We start from the raw sequence: 12,044 nt of genomic DNA, 5'->3' as shown, positions 1-12,044 counted from the left end.
CCCCAAAGCTCACACATCGCCCACCCCCACCCCCACCCCACCCCGCGCCAACGCCAGCGACACGCACACAGCGTCCTGGGCCCAGGCCAGTGCCGGGTGGGTTGAGGGGAGGAAGGGGGGCCCTGGGGCCGCCCTGGGACCCCAAGTGCCTCCCTCCCGGCCCCCCTCCCAAGATGGGCCCACCCGGGGGGGATCTCTCACCGGAGCAGGCGCCGCCTCGGCCATTGCCCTTGGTCTCGTTCCCAGGCCCGGGGAGGCTGCAACGCGCGCGGACGGGCGGGCGGGCAGCGGGGAGGGCTCTGGAGCTGGCCCTTCCCCTCCTCCTCCTCCTCTTCCTCCTCCTCTTCCCCCTCCCCCTCCTCCCCCTCTCCCCAGCGCAGGCCGGGCCCCTTCTTTTACTCCCCCCTGCGCTAGCTGCGGCTGCAGCCTCGGGCCTAGGAGCAGGGGACCCACGCTCCTCCTCCTCCTCCTCCCGCTGCTCTGCAGCTGCGGTCTCTCCAAACAGCAGCCCTGGAGCCCGGCACCCCACACCCGAGAGGCTTCCTGGAGGCAGCAGCGCGGCCCGCACAGCGCCACCTGTACCGGAAGGGACGAACAGCAGCGGCCCCACCGATGGACCGCCCAGCCCTGCCCGGCCCTGCCCGGCCCGGCCTGACCAGGCCCCGCCCCGCGTCCGACCCGCCGCAGCCGCTGTCGGCTGGCTGCGAGGGCCGCATGCAAAGCAGGTTGTCTGGCGTCCCCTCCCCTTGGCCTGGCCCGCCAAGTTAGGGCTGGCTCCGAAGCGCTCTCCAGCCGTGCTGCCTTTGCCCAGGCTGTGCTTGCAACCGCCAGCCGATGGCCTAAGGAGCAACGCTCAAACAACTATTCTTGTCCTTACTTTAAGATCGGGCGGTGTTTCGTTTTTCCATCATTTTATTCCGAGCCTACTCCACAGAGGTAAGGAGCAAGGGAAAGTTTAGGTAAGCCTCCTCTCCTCCTGGCTCACTCTGGAGGGGGGGAACTGAAACCTTAGACTTTGTCAATAAATATAGATTTCTGTCAACTGGATGTCACTCCAGCATCAACAGAGATGTTACACAATATGACACGGTAGTATAATTAGGTAAAAAGCATCAGAGAGCTGTAAAACAGCCCGTGTGTTCTCAGGGTAAAGAAAATCACCCAGACTTGGAGGTGAGAATAGGAGCTGTTGTTTCTAATTAGAAAGAGAATCCCCTCAAGATTCTGATCAAAACCTCCAGAAGGCATTTCTTAAGTGCCTGCAATGTGCTAAGTATTGTGCTAGTTGTTAGGGCTACAAAAACAAAAATAAAATGCAACTTAACATTCTGTTATTTTTTTTTTTAATTTCATCTCCTCCTACAACCCCCTCAGTGAGGAAATTTTAGAAAATAAAAAAGTAAAGCCCTCAATCCACAGCTGCATAGTCATGCAAAATAAATCCTCATATTGACCACGTTGAAAGATATCTGACTCTTGTTGACCCCAGAAGCTGCTCACTAAAAACCAACTGGCCAGCAGCTCAGTATATGAAAAAAAGTCCAAGTCCAAGTCAACTCTGGGCTTTGGTTTCCTTCATCTGTAAAGGGATCTTTGGGGTTTTGGTGGGAAGATTTTAGAGTAGATGATCTCTGAAGAGCCCTTCCATTTCTAAAATCACATATCCACAATTCCTAGACTTTCTTGCCCATCAGTGGCTGCCTCTATATATGAACTTCATTTGGAACCTAAAGTTTCCCCCTTCTTGGGCTAAACTGCCCTACTCCTCAAACTTAAAAATAAGTAACTAACTCTTCACCAGAGGAAAAGGAACTCCAGGGAGGGACTTGGAATTGAAATGTAATAATTCATCAGTAGACCAGGATAAGAAAGTCAGCCAAGACTGGGAGAGTTCACAATGGGAGCAGTTCCATGGTGAATAATCATTTCTGCTATGGGAGCTATAAAGGTCTGTGCTTCTTCTCAGATCTTCATCTGGGAGATAGGGGGCGAAGTCCTTCAACCAGCTTCCAAGTTGTGAAAACTAGGATACTTGACCCATTCTGAGGCCGTCAGGAAAAACTTGAGATTCATGCCCAAGCATTCTTTCTACTTCTTGCTCTCTTCTCACCCAGTAAGCTGGGCTGGAACTTGTTATAGGACACATCAGTCAACATGGATTCATTTTTTATTTGTTTATAAAAATAGATTCTCTCCTGCAACTGTCACTCTAAAAGCTCTTCAGCTATTTCAGAAGGACCTCTCCTTGCATGTTGATTTCTGTCAGAATCTGACCTAGCTTTCTGATTGCCCAAATGTGCATTTCCCAAATCCTATGTATTTTTTTATTTACCTCTGTCTGTTATATCTTCTGACCTTACTCTGCTCCAAGGACCAGAGATTCTCTTAGAAAAAGTTTGTGTTTCTTGAGATCTCAAGATCTCAGACATATCATGACATCTCTTGTTAATCAGTCTCTCTGCATCAAGGCCAAGATTGACCAAGACAGGTAGAATGTGTACAGAACTATGATGCCCCTAAGACAAATCAAGTCAACAAGCATTTATTAAGTAATTTTCACTGGGGCAACTAGATGGCATGGTGGATAGATTGCCTGGCTTGGAGTTGGGAGGACATGGGTTCAAATTGGCCTCAGATATTTCCTAGCTGTGGGACCCTGAACAAATCACTTAATCCTGATTGCCTAGCCCTTGCCACTGTGCTGTCTTAGAACTGATACTAGAACAGAAGGTAAGGGTTTTGAGGGGGGAAAGGGAATTATTATGTACCAGGAACAGAGCTAAGTGCTGAAAATAGAAAGATAAAAAGAATTTCTGCCCTTAAGGAGCTCCCAATTTAATAGGGGAGACAACATGCAAACAGTTTGTTCAAATAAGATGCATACAAATTGGAGACAATCACAGAAGGAAACCCCTTACCAGATGTTCTCATTCTTCCCAACATAGGATAAAGTTCAAAGAAAATTTTAGCCTGGCACTTATGGCCTAGCACAATATAATCCCAAGCTATTGATTTAGATTCAGTAGCCACTATTCCGTGATAGCTAATAAGGGGAGATGTTTGGGAAAAATCCTCAGACCACCTTGTTCCAGAGAAACCAGGTGACCAGAAGTAATTACTGAGCTTTGTCAGACTATTGAGGAGTCACCAAGCCCCAGATGCAGCTAAAGCTGGTGCTAGAAGAGTGTCTTTACTCTGAGTGATTGACTATCTACCTTCTGCTGTTGAAGGCCCTATAGACCCTTTCTGTCAATGGTATTCTCTACTTTGTAACCTCAGCCTAGATGGCATACTGAAGGGCCAAGGTGAGATAAGCATTCTTCTCTCCCATGTTTCTAGCCATCTATTTGTCCATATTGCCACTCAGATTCCAAGAAGGAAAGAGAATAGAACCAGAAATGGAAATAGAAGAGATTTGGAAATAAAACTGAAATGGATTTTTTCATTTGTTGGGTACTTGTTTTAATTGATTTGATACAACATTGTTTGACATTAAATACTTACAAAGCAAACAGCATGGTAGACAAAATTAGAAAGTTAGCAATACTTTCATCTGTCTGGCCAGATAGAAAGCAATTTAAAAATTACTTCTAATCTGCAATTAGAGAGATTAGGAGAGACCAGAATTTTCATCTCCTAGTCAAGCACTTTGATTCAAATCTCAAAATCTCCCAGGCAGGTAGAGGGGCCAGAGGAGTTCAGAAGGTTAGCAAAGAATGGCAGACTAGGAGAGTTTTAATGTTATGGCTGCATGCTAGCTTGAAGGCAGCTCAATTCTCAGGATAAAGAAAATCGCCCAATCTTGGAGGTAAGAAGAGACAGCTTTTATTTCAAATTGGAATGGGTATCCTCTTGAGGTTTTAATCAAAGCATCCAGAAGACATTACAGGGATTGGTATTAAGAATTTATGTGTTTGTGTCAGGGAGGTGTCTTCTTGTAATTCACATCTTTTCTAATCATCATGATTTTGGCTAAGTTTAGAATACCAAATAGTTCTGAATCATATATAGCCCAAACTCATTGCCAAGAAAAAGTTGAGTCCTAAATATGGTAGTGGTGGGAAAAGCAAAAAGACCCAAGACCCAAAATAAAGGAAATCTTTATTTCCTATCTTGAAAGAGGAGCAGCCACTGTGATCATAACTATACACTGAGAAGCAACAGTAATATTGCATTACATTTATGCACTATAACTAGTTTAACCCTTTCCCAATCAACGGACATCTTTATTTCCAGGTCTATGTGGCTACAAAAAGTGCTGATGTAAGTATCTTGGTGTATATGGGACCTTTCTTTTTGTCCTTGAAATCTTTGGGGTATGAATCTAGCAGTGGGTCAGAGGATAAGGACCTTTTTATCACTATTGGGAAGAACCTGAGGAAACTTGAAATTAGTGCATTAAATTGTGTCTGGGAGGCAGGAGGATCTGGGTTCAAATTTCACTTCTGACCTATATACCGATTTTGTCACCCTGAGCAAATCTCAGTATCCTAGGCAGTCCTCAGGTGTCTGCAACGTATGGCTCTCAAGCCATATCTGGCTCCACCTCCCGACCTGCCAGTCCGGGCAGAGCCCCAGAATGTGCCCCAGGGGACCCTTCAGCCCCTGCCCCATATTCGAGCGCCTTCCACCTCCATCCTCCTCCTTCCGCAGGCGTTTGTGGCTCTCACGGCCAAAAAGGTTGCCGACCATTGCAGTCTAAGACTAGAAGTTGCAAAGAAAGAGGTGATCTACATTGGCAGAGGAAGTTCCTTATTGGGATCACTGTAAACTAAAGAAATCATAGGTCCATCTAAAAGTCTCTACATTCTCTACAACCTACCTTGAGGGCAAGATCCCCAAGATCTCCCTTTATACTCTCAATCAGTTCTGCCCAAATGGTCATTTAAGGAGCACAGAGAAGGACAGTGAGGTGGCTCAGAGAATAGAGCACCAGACCTAGAATTCTGGAGGAGCCAGATTCAGAAATAACTCCAGATACTTCCTAGCTGTACGACCTTAGGCAAGTCACCTAACCCTGTTTGCCCTTGCCCACCCCTTTGCCCTTCCATCTTAGACAGAAAGTAAGGGTTTTTAGAATAAATAAATGAAGAGAAGAAAGAGACCCAGAACATCACAACACATCAAAGCTGTTTACTCTGGGCTTCAATGGAAACGTGACAGAACATAGGATCTGGAGTTGTGATTTTACAGAGAATAGTCTGATGAAAATTAAATGATATTTCCCAAGGGTGCTTATATTTTATAGCCCTCAGAATCTTAAGGTAAAAGCTGGAGCTGGGATCCAAAGAACTTCTGGGCTCAGACTTGATGCTTTTGGCTCTCTCAACAGTTTTCTAGACATCAGTCCAGAAGTCTTTGTCAACAAGCATTTAGTAAGCACCCACTAGGTACTAGCACTGTGCTAAGCTTGGGAGATACAAAGGAAGACAAAAACAAAACCTGCCTTCGAGGAGCTCACATCGATTTTCCCAAGGAGCTCCTTTGGCTTTGGAAGCGCATAGGGGAGAGCACTTTATGCCAGTCATCAGAACAACAGTAAAAGATCAGTAATACAGTGAGCCAAATTCTAAGCAAATCCACTAAAAATCTTGAAAATCCACATCTAATTCAAAAGATACATTAGGAGGTGATCACTTGCTTTGTAAATACAAACTCTTTACACTTTACTTTTCTTAAAACCTTTTAAGTATCAGTTCTAAGGCAGAAACGTGATAAGGGCTAGGCAATTGGGATTAAGTGACTTGCTCAGGGTCACACAGCTAGAAAGTGTCAGAGTACAGATTTGACCCCCAGGCCCTTTTGGTTCTAGGACTGGAGCTTTAGCCTTTGTGCCCCAAATAAACCTTTTAGATAGTCAGTGTCTCTTATTTATCTGAAACAGGCAGATCCAATTTACAGAAATTAGGTTAATACACAAAATGCACTCAGGAACATGCCCATTCCATGGAGGAAAATCCAACCATGATCATAATTAATAAAAGCAGCAAGCTTATGATTCAGTCTCTAATTCATATTTTCCAGAGGTTTGGAAGTTTTATTAGTCAGAGCCATCAATCCATTCTTTGAGGTAGTGACTAAATGCAGTACCATCTTCTGGTTTTCAGGATTGTTTTCAGTCACATCAAACAAAAACAAGAGGTAGAATCCTGTGATTCTGAGCCTTAAGCTGTTAAGGAAAATACCTGTCTGTAGCCACCACTCCCAGCTCCTTCATATGCCTCCATGAGAGCCCCACTCCTCCTAGGTTCCTTTTCCACTCTACTCAGTCCCTTCGTGTGCCCTCTGGCACCTCCAATCTAGTGTTTATATCAACAACAACTAACTTTATTTAGCATTTACAAATGAGAAAATTAAGGCTGAGGTTAAGTGTTAAGTCCAGGGTTATATGATTAGTAAAGGCTCTAAAGCAAGATTTGAATTCCTTAACTCCAAATGCAGTGCTCATTTTGTCTTAACCCCCAAAATTACTTTTTTTGTGGGAGCAGCTGGGTGGCTCAAGCTTCCTAGCTGTGTGACCCTGAGCATGTCTCTTAACCCCCAATGTGTAGCCCTTGTGTCTGAGGTCATATTTGAACCCAAGACTTCCCATCTCTTGGCCTGGCTCTCAATGCACAGAGCCACCTAGCTGCTCCCCCAGAAATTACTTTGTAAGTATTTTGTATTTAATTTTGTATGTACAGATTTTTTTCCCTCCTGCCTAGAGGACAAGGACTTTCATTTGTCTTTGTATTCCCAAGGTCTAGCATAGTGCCTGATACATAATAGCCTCTTACTATATATTTGCAGAATTGAATTAAAAATCCAGAAATAAATATTCCTGGGGAGCAAGTCTCACCAATCTTGGCTTGACCTAATCCACACAGTCAACAAATCCTTCCTGGGCACTCACCATGTGCCCAGGCTTAGCTAGGCACTGAGGGGCATACAAATGAAGGAGAAAACAAGCATCACATTTTAACTCAGGGAAACAGCTATAAAATTCAGAGAGCAAATGAGAACCAAATTGGATGGTATCACCAAACTATAAATCCAATAAGAGCTCAGGGGAAGGAGAGGTCAGTGTAGAATAGAGTAGAGGAAGAAGGCTTCATGGAGGAGGTGATATGAGCAAGATTTGGGTGGAGAAGACAATCTAAACTGGGGGAACAAAATGAGTAAAGCACAAATGGTGGGGGGAATCTGTGGTATAACACATGATGGGGAGAGTCTGGCTGGAACAGAGAGTGTGGGAGGGAACAGCCAAGCGTGTTTCTAACTTTGTAACATCTCTCCTATATGTCACCCCCTCTTCTGTGAGTGCTACCACCTTGGTACAAGCCCTCATCACCCCACACCTAGACTAAAATAGCCTTCTGGTTGGTTTTCCAATGCCAGTCCTTCCTCATCAGCTGTCAAATCAATCTTCCTAAAGGTAAGGTCTAACTATATCCATCTCTTATTTTATACTTTTCAGGGACTCCCTATTACCCCCAAGATCTAACATAAGACCCTGTTTGGCCTTTCCTAACTTATTCCTTTCTACCTTTCCAATCTCATATCTGACTGCCCTCCATATACTCCATGATCTAATAGCACTGGTCTGCTTGCTATTGCTTATATGTGATGGTCCATCTCACATATCCCTCTGTGTTCACTGCTTGTCTTCTATGCCTGGAACTCTATCCCCTCTCATTTCCATCTCTTGGCGTCCCAGCTAAAATCCTAGGTAGGTGGCTCAATGCTTTGAGAACCAAGCCTAGAAATAGAAGGTCCTGAGTTCAAATGTGATTTCAGACATTTCCTAGTTGTATGACCCTGGGAAAGTCACTTAGCCTGCATTGCCTACTCCTTACCACTCTTCTGCCTTGAAACCAATACACAGTATTAATTCTAAGGTGGAAGGTATGGGTTTAACAATAATTAATTTTAAAAATAAATCCTATCTTCTTCGAGAAGCCTTTCCAGATTTCCCTAACGCTAATGCTTTCTCTCTATTGATTAACTCAAGAATATGTGTGTGTGCATACATACTATATATATATATATAATCCTATTTGTATGTTGTATATTGTTTGCATGTTGTCTCCTCCAATTAGACTGTGAACTCCTTAAGTGCAGGGACCATTTTTTTGGTACCTCTAGCACTTGGCATATAGCTCATTACACTTGTCTCATTGCAGTCCAAGATGACATTGGTTCTGGTGCTGAGGCGTCTGATGGTATAGGGGAAAGAGTGCTGAGTCTGTAGTCAGGAAGACTTTGAGTTCAAATCTGGCCTCAAACTTTATAAGTTGTGTGATCCTGAGCAAGTGACTTAACCCTGTTTGCTTCTGTTTCCTCATCTGTAAAATGGGGATAATAATAGCATCTATTTCCCAGGGTTATTGTGAGAATCAAATGAAATAATATCTGTAAAAAGCCCTTAGCACTTGGCACACAATAGATACTATATAAATGCTTATTTTCCTCCTTTTTCTTCCCCCATTGGCTCTCTTGCCTGTGTGTAAATTTAATATAAATTGTACTCATTTATTCAGTTTGAAAACTGATTCTTGATACCAGCCCCTCCTTTGACTGGCAGCACACATGTGTCTAGCCTGGCATTCTGGCAAAAGTCTGAGAGTAACGATATGTCCAGATGTCGGGAATCCAAGCCTGAGGACTTGGACTGAAGTTTAGCAAGTCCAATCAGAGACTCCGAGTAGGAAGGGAAAAACTGGTGAGTAAGGAGAGGTGTGTAATTAGAATTTTGAACCCCAGGATTTAATTTCCCAGAATCCCACTTTCATCCTCATGTTACCTCCTTACATTTTGGAGATAAAGTTTCTGAAACCCCACCCTTGCTCTCTTCTCTGTTGGGCAAACTTCTCTTTACTCCAGCTTTTTTTCTTTTGTCTTTTTATTTCCTCTACTTCAAGTGATTATTAATAAATCGTATAAAATATAATACTTGGAGTTTTTGGATATTAATTTAAATGTTACAGAAGCTTCAAGGGCTTTTTCTTCTTCCAGGATGGGAGCTATTGCTCTCTCCTTGGCCTTTTCTCACTGGGTGATCTTGGACTATTGAAGCTGATAGCCAAGGAAGCTTGGTGTGGCTTAGAGGCTTTTTAGTTAGGAGGGTAAGGTGATCCTCCAACTTTTACTAATAAATACTTATAAATTAAGATACAGTCTCCAGGAATTTTAATCATAACACCTGCCACATTACACTTATCACAACATCACATGCTTGTCTCCTATTTTTTAAATCCTTACTTTCTGTCCTAGTAACAATTTTAAGACAGGACAAGGGTTAGGCAATCAGGGTTGAGTGACTTGCCCAGGGTCACATAGCTAGGAAGTGTCTGAGACTACATTCAATCCAGGACCTCCTGTCTCTAGGCTTAGCTCTACATGCATTGAGCCACCTAGCTACCCTCCCTCTCTTTCTTCTTAGCCTCTTATGATCTGGCTTCCTTTGAAACTGCCCTCTCCAAATTTACTAAGGATCTCTTGGTTGCCAAATCCAATGGCCTTTTCTCATTCCTCTCATTCTCCTTGACCTCTCTGCAGCCTTTGACATTGTGGTTCACTGTCTCCTTCTTGGTACTGTTTTCTCTCAAGGTTTTTGGGACACCACTCTTGTGGTTCTCTTACCAAGCCATCTCTTCTGTGGGATCCTCTAACCCTCAGTGTTCCTCAGAGTTCTGTCCTGGGTCACCTTCTCTTTTCCCTCTATATTGTTTCAATTGGTGATCTCTTGCCTCAATCTCTGCCAATCCATAGTCTCCAAACACCAATTACTTTCCAGATGTCTTGACCTGGATGTCCACTAGACTTAAGTTCAGTATGTCCAAAAGAGAACTCATTATCTTTTCCTCTAAATTCTCCCTTCCCCTCCTATCTTATCCTTTTACCTTACTCCCCAATACTTCTTTTTTGAGCCAACGGCACTGGTGTTCTGGCTATTCCATGAATAAGACCTTCCATCTCTCAACTCCCTGCATTTTCTCTGACTGTCCTATATCCCTGGAACAGTGATTGCTTCAGCAGCACATATACCATACCTCTGGAACACTCTCCCTTTTGTGCTTACTGACCTCCATAGCTTCCTTTAAGTTGCAACTAAAATCCACCACCCCCCATCAATCTACCGGAACGTTCTCTAACCCCTCTTTATTCTAGCACTTTCCCTTTGTTAGTTATTCCCTATTATCCTGTATACAGCTTGCTTTGTATAGATTTGTTTCCATGTTGTCTCCTCTATTCCTGACTGTAAACTCCTTGAGGGTAGGAACTGCTTTTTGCAGGTTTTTTATGTCTCCAGAGCTTAGGAGGGGCTCAATAAATTATGATTTAGGCCTTTGTTGAACATAGTTCTTCCTGTTTTATGCCTAGTTTGATAGGAGTAATCAGAGGATCACCGAACATTTATTTCTATAGTTACCTTTCTTAAAAAATTATGGAAAACATCTTGTTTCCCCCTATTTTAGTTCCTGGGCCCGGTTCATTATCCATCTGAACTACCTGTCTAAGATATATGTTCTGAGGAACTAACTCAGTGGATTACCACTGGATTATAATTGCATGACCTGGTGTAAATAATGGGTATTTTCCTCTGTGGATTGTTAAACTAATCTCTTTTGAGTGGTTACAAATTTTGTATTGTATTCTGGGGCATCAAACAGTTGGCACAATGCTATCCACAGGCAGGAGCATTTGGAGGATTTTACTATCTATAAAAAATCTACAAAGTACAGGCAAAACTCTTTGGGAGTAGGTTTGATTGGCCCTTTATATACCAGTTTTTACCATAGTTATCTTTTGCCTTCTTTTCCAGTTTTGCCCATGCTCTTTCCCCTGAGAGGAGAGGGAAGGTCAGGAGCTATAGGGAATGCTCCCTCATGATGTTCAGGCACATCCTTCCTAAACTCCATGGGTGCCTAAGAAGCTATTTTTCTTTCATTTGGGCTCTGCAGTGAACATCTTCTCTGATAGTATTAAACATCCTTAACCTCTGGTTTATGCCTTGATCAGGATTGACAACCACAAGATTATTGATCAGAACTGTTGTTAGTGGGGGGCAGCTGGATGGTTCAGTGGATTGAGAGCCAGGCCTAGAGATGAGAAGTCTTGGGTTCAAACATAGCCTCAGACTCTTCCTAGCTGTGTGACCCTGGGCAAGTCACTTAACTCCCATTGCCTAGTCTTTACCAGTCTTTTGCCTTAGAACTAATACATAGTTTTGATTCTAAGATGAGAGGTAAGAGTTTTTTAAAGAACCTTTTTGTTATTGATGTGTCTGTTAAGAAATCTTGTATTTGGTTTGTGTGGAAATATGTTTTTCATGACTTTACATATGTAGTGGATAACATATTGCTTGTCTTTTTAATGGGTGGGGGGAAGAACCAGAGGAGGGAGAGAATTTAGAACTCAAAATTTAAAAAAAAGAATTAAAAAAAATAAATTTACAAAAAGAGAAAAAAATATTTTGTATGGTCTTTATATTTGCTTAGAAGACACCTTTTTAGTGGAGAGCCTTAAAGTTTCTTTTTCCAGAGTCAGGTGCTTTTTAATTATTGTCAAAGATAAAATCAGTGGAGTATAGTATTCTCTATACCAGGGGTTGGCAACGTATGGCTCTCAAGCCATATTAGGCTCTTTTGAGGGCCAGATATGGCTCTTTCTGCAGGAGCCATAAAGTCAATTTTTTTTCAGGTACTGTTACAGGAGCCGCACTGTGAGCACTGTACGGCTCTCACGAAATTACATTTTAAAAAAATGTGGCGTTTATGGCTCTCTTGGTCAAAAAGGTTGCCGACCCCTGCTCTGTACCTTTATAGTCATTTGTCTGATATATGAAGATGTGGTCAGTTAACTTCTCTGGGTAAAGACTATTTAGGTCCTTTTCAGCTAAGTCTAGAATTCTATGAACCATCTGAAGAGAGATCTAGAAAGATGTTAGTATAGTCCTTTCCACTGGGACAGTTTTTTAAAATCTTCCCTTCAAATTCCTTCTCCAATCCCTTCATAATCAGTAGCCTGCAGGCATGGCTTTGAACCCTGTGCATACACCATCA

General features: G+C 43.0%; 1 protein-coding gene across 2 annotated transcripts in view; it reads right to left on the bottom strand.

The window, feature by feature from the left end:
• ZNF746 (zinc finger protein 746) overlaps positions 1–274 on the bottom strand; it is a 16,720-nt gene extending 16,446 nt beyond the window's left edge. For both annotated transcript variants that reach the window (XM_044678461.1, XM_044678462.1), the window contains exon 1: positions 202–274. In XM_044678461.1, coding sequence (XP_044534396.1) covers positions 202–225 — 24 coding nt within the window. In that variant the 5' untranslated portion in view covers positions 226–274. The remainder of the gene's footprint in view (positions 1–201) is intronic.
• Positions 275–12,044: the final 11,770 nt, after the last annotated feature.

Source organism: Gracilinanus agilis, chromosome 5 (genome assembly GCF_016433145.1).
Source record: "Gracilinanus agilis isolate LMUSP501 chromosome 5, AgileGrace, whole genome shotgun sequence".
Taxonomy (NCBI): Eukaryota; Metazoa; Chordata; class Mammalia; order Didelphimorphia; family Didelphidae; genus Gracilinanus; species Gracilinanus agilis.
This window is presented reverse-complemented; position numbering and strand designations above follow the sequence as displayed.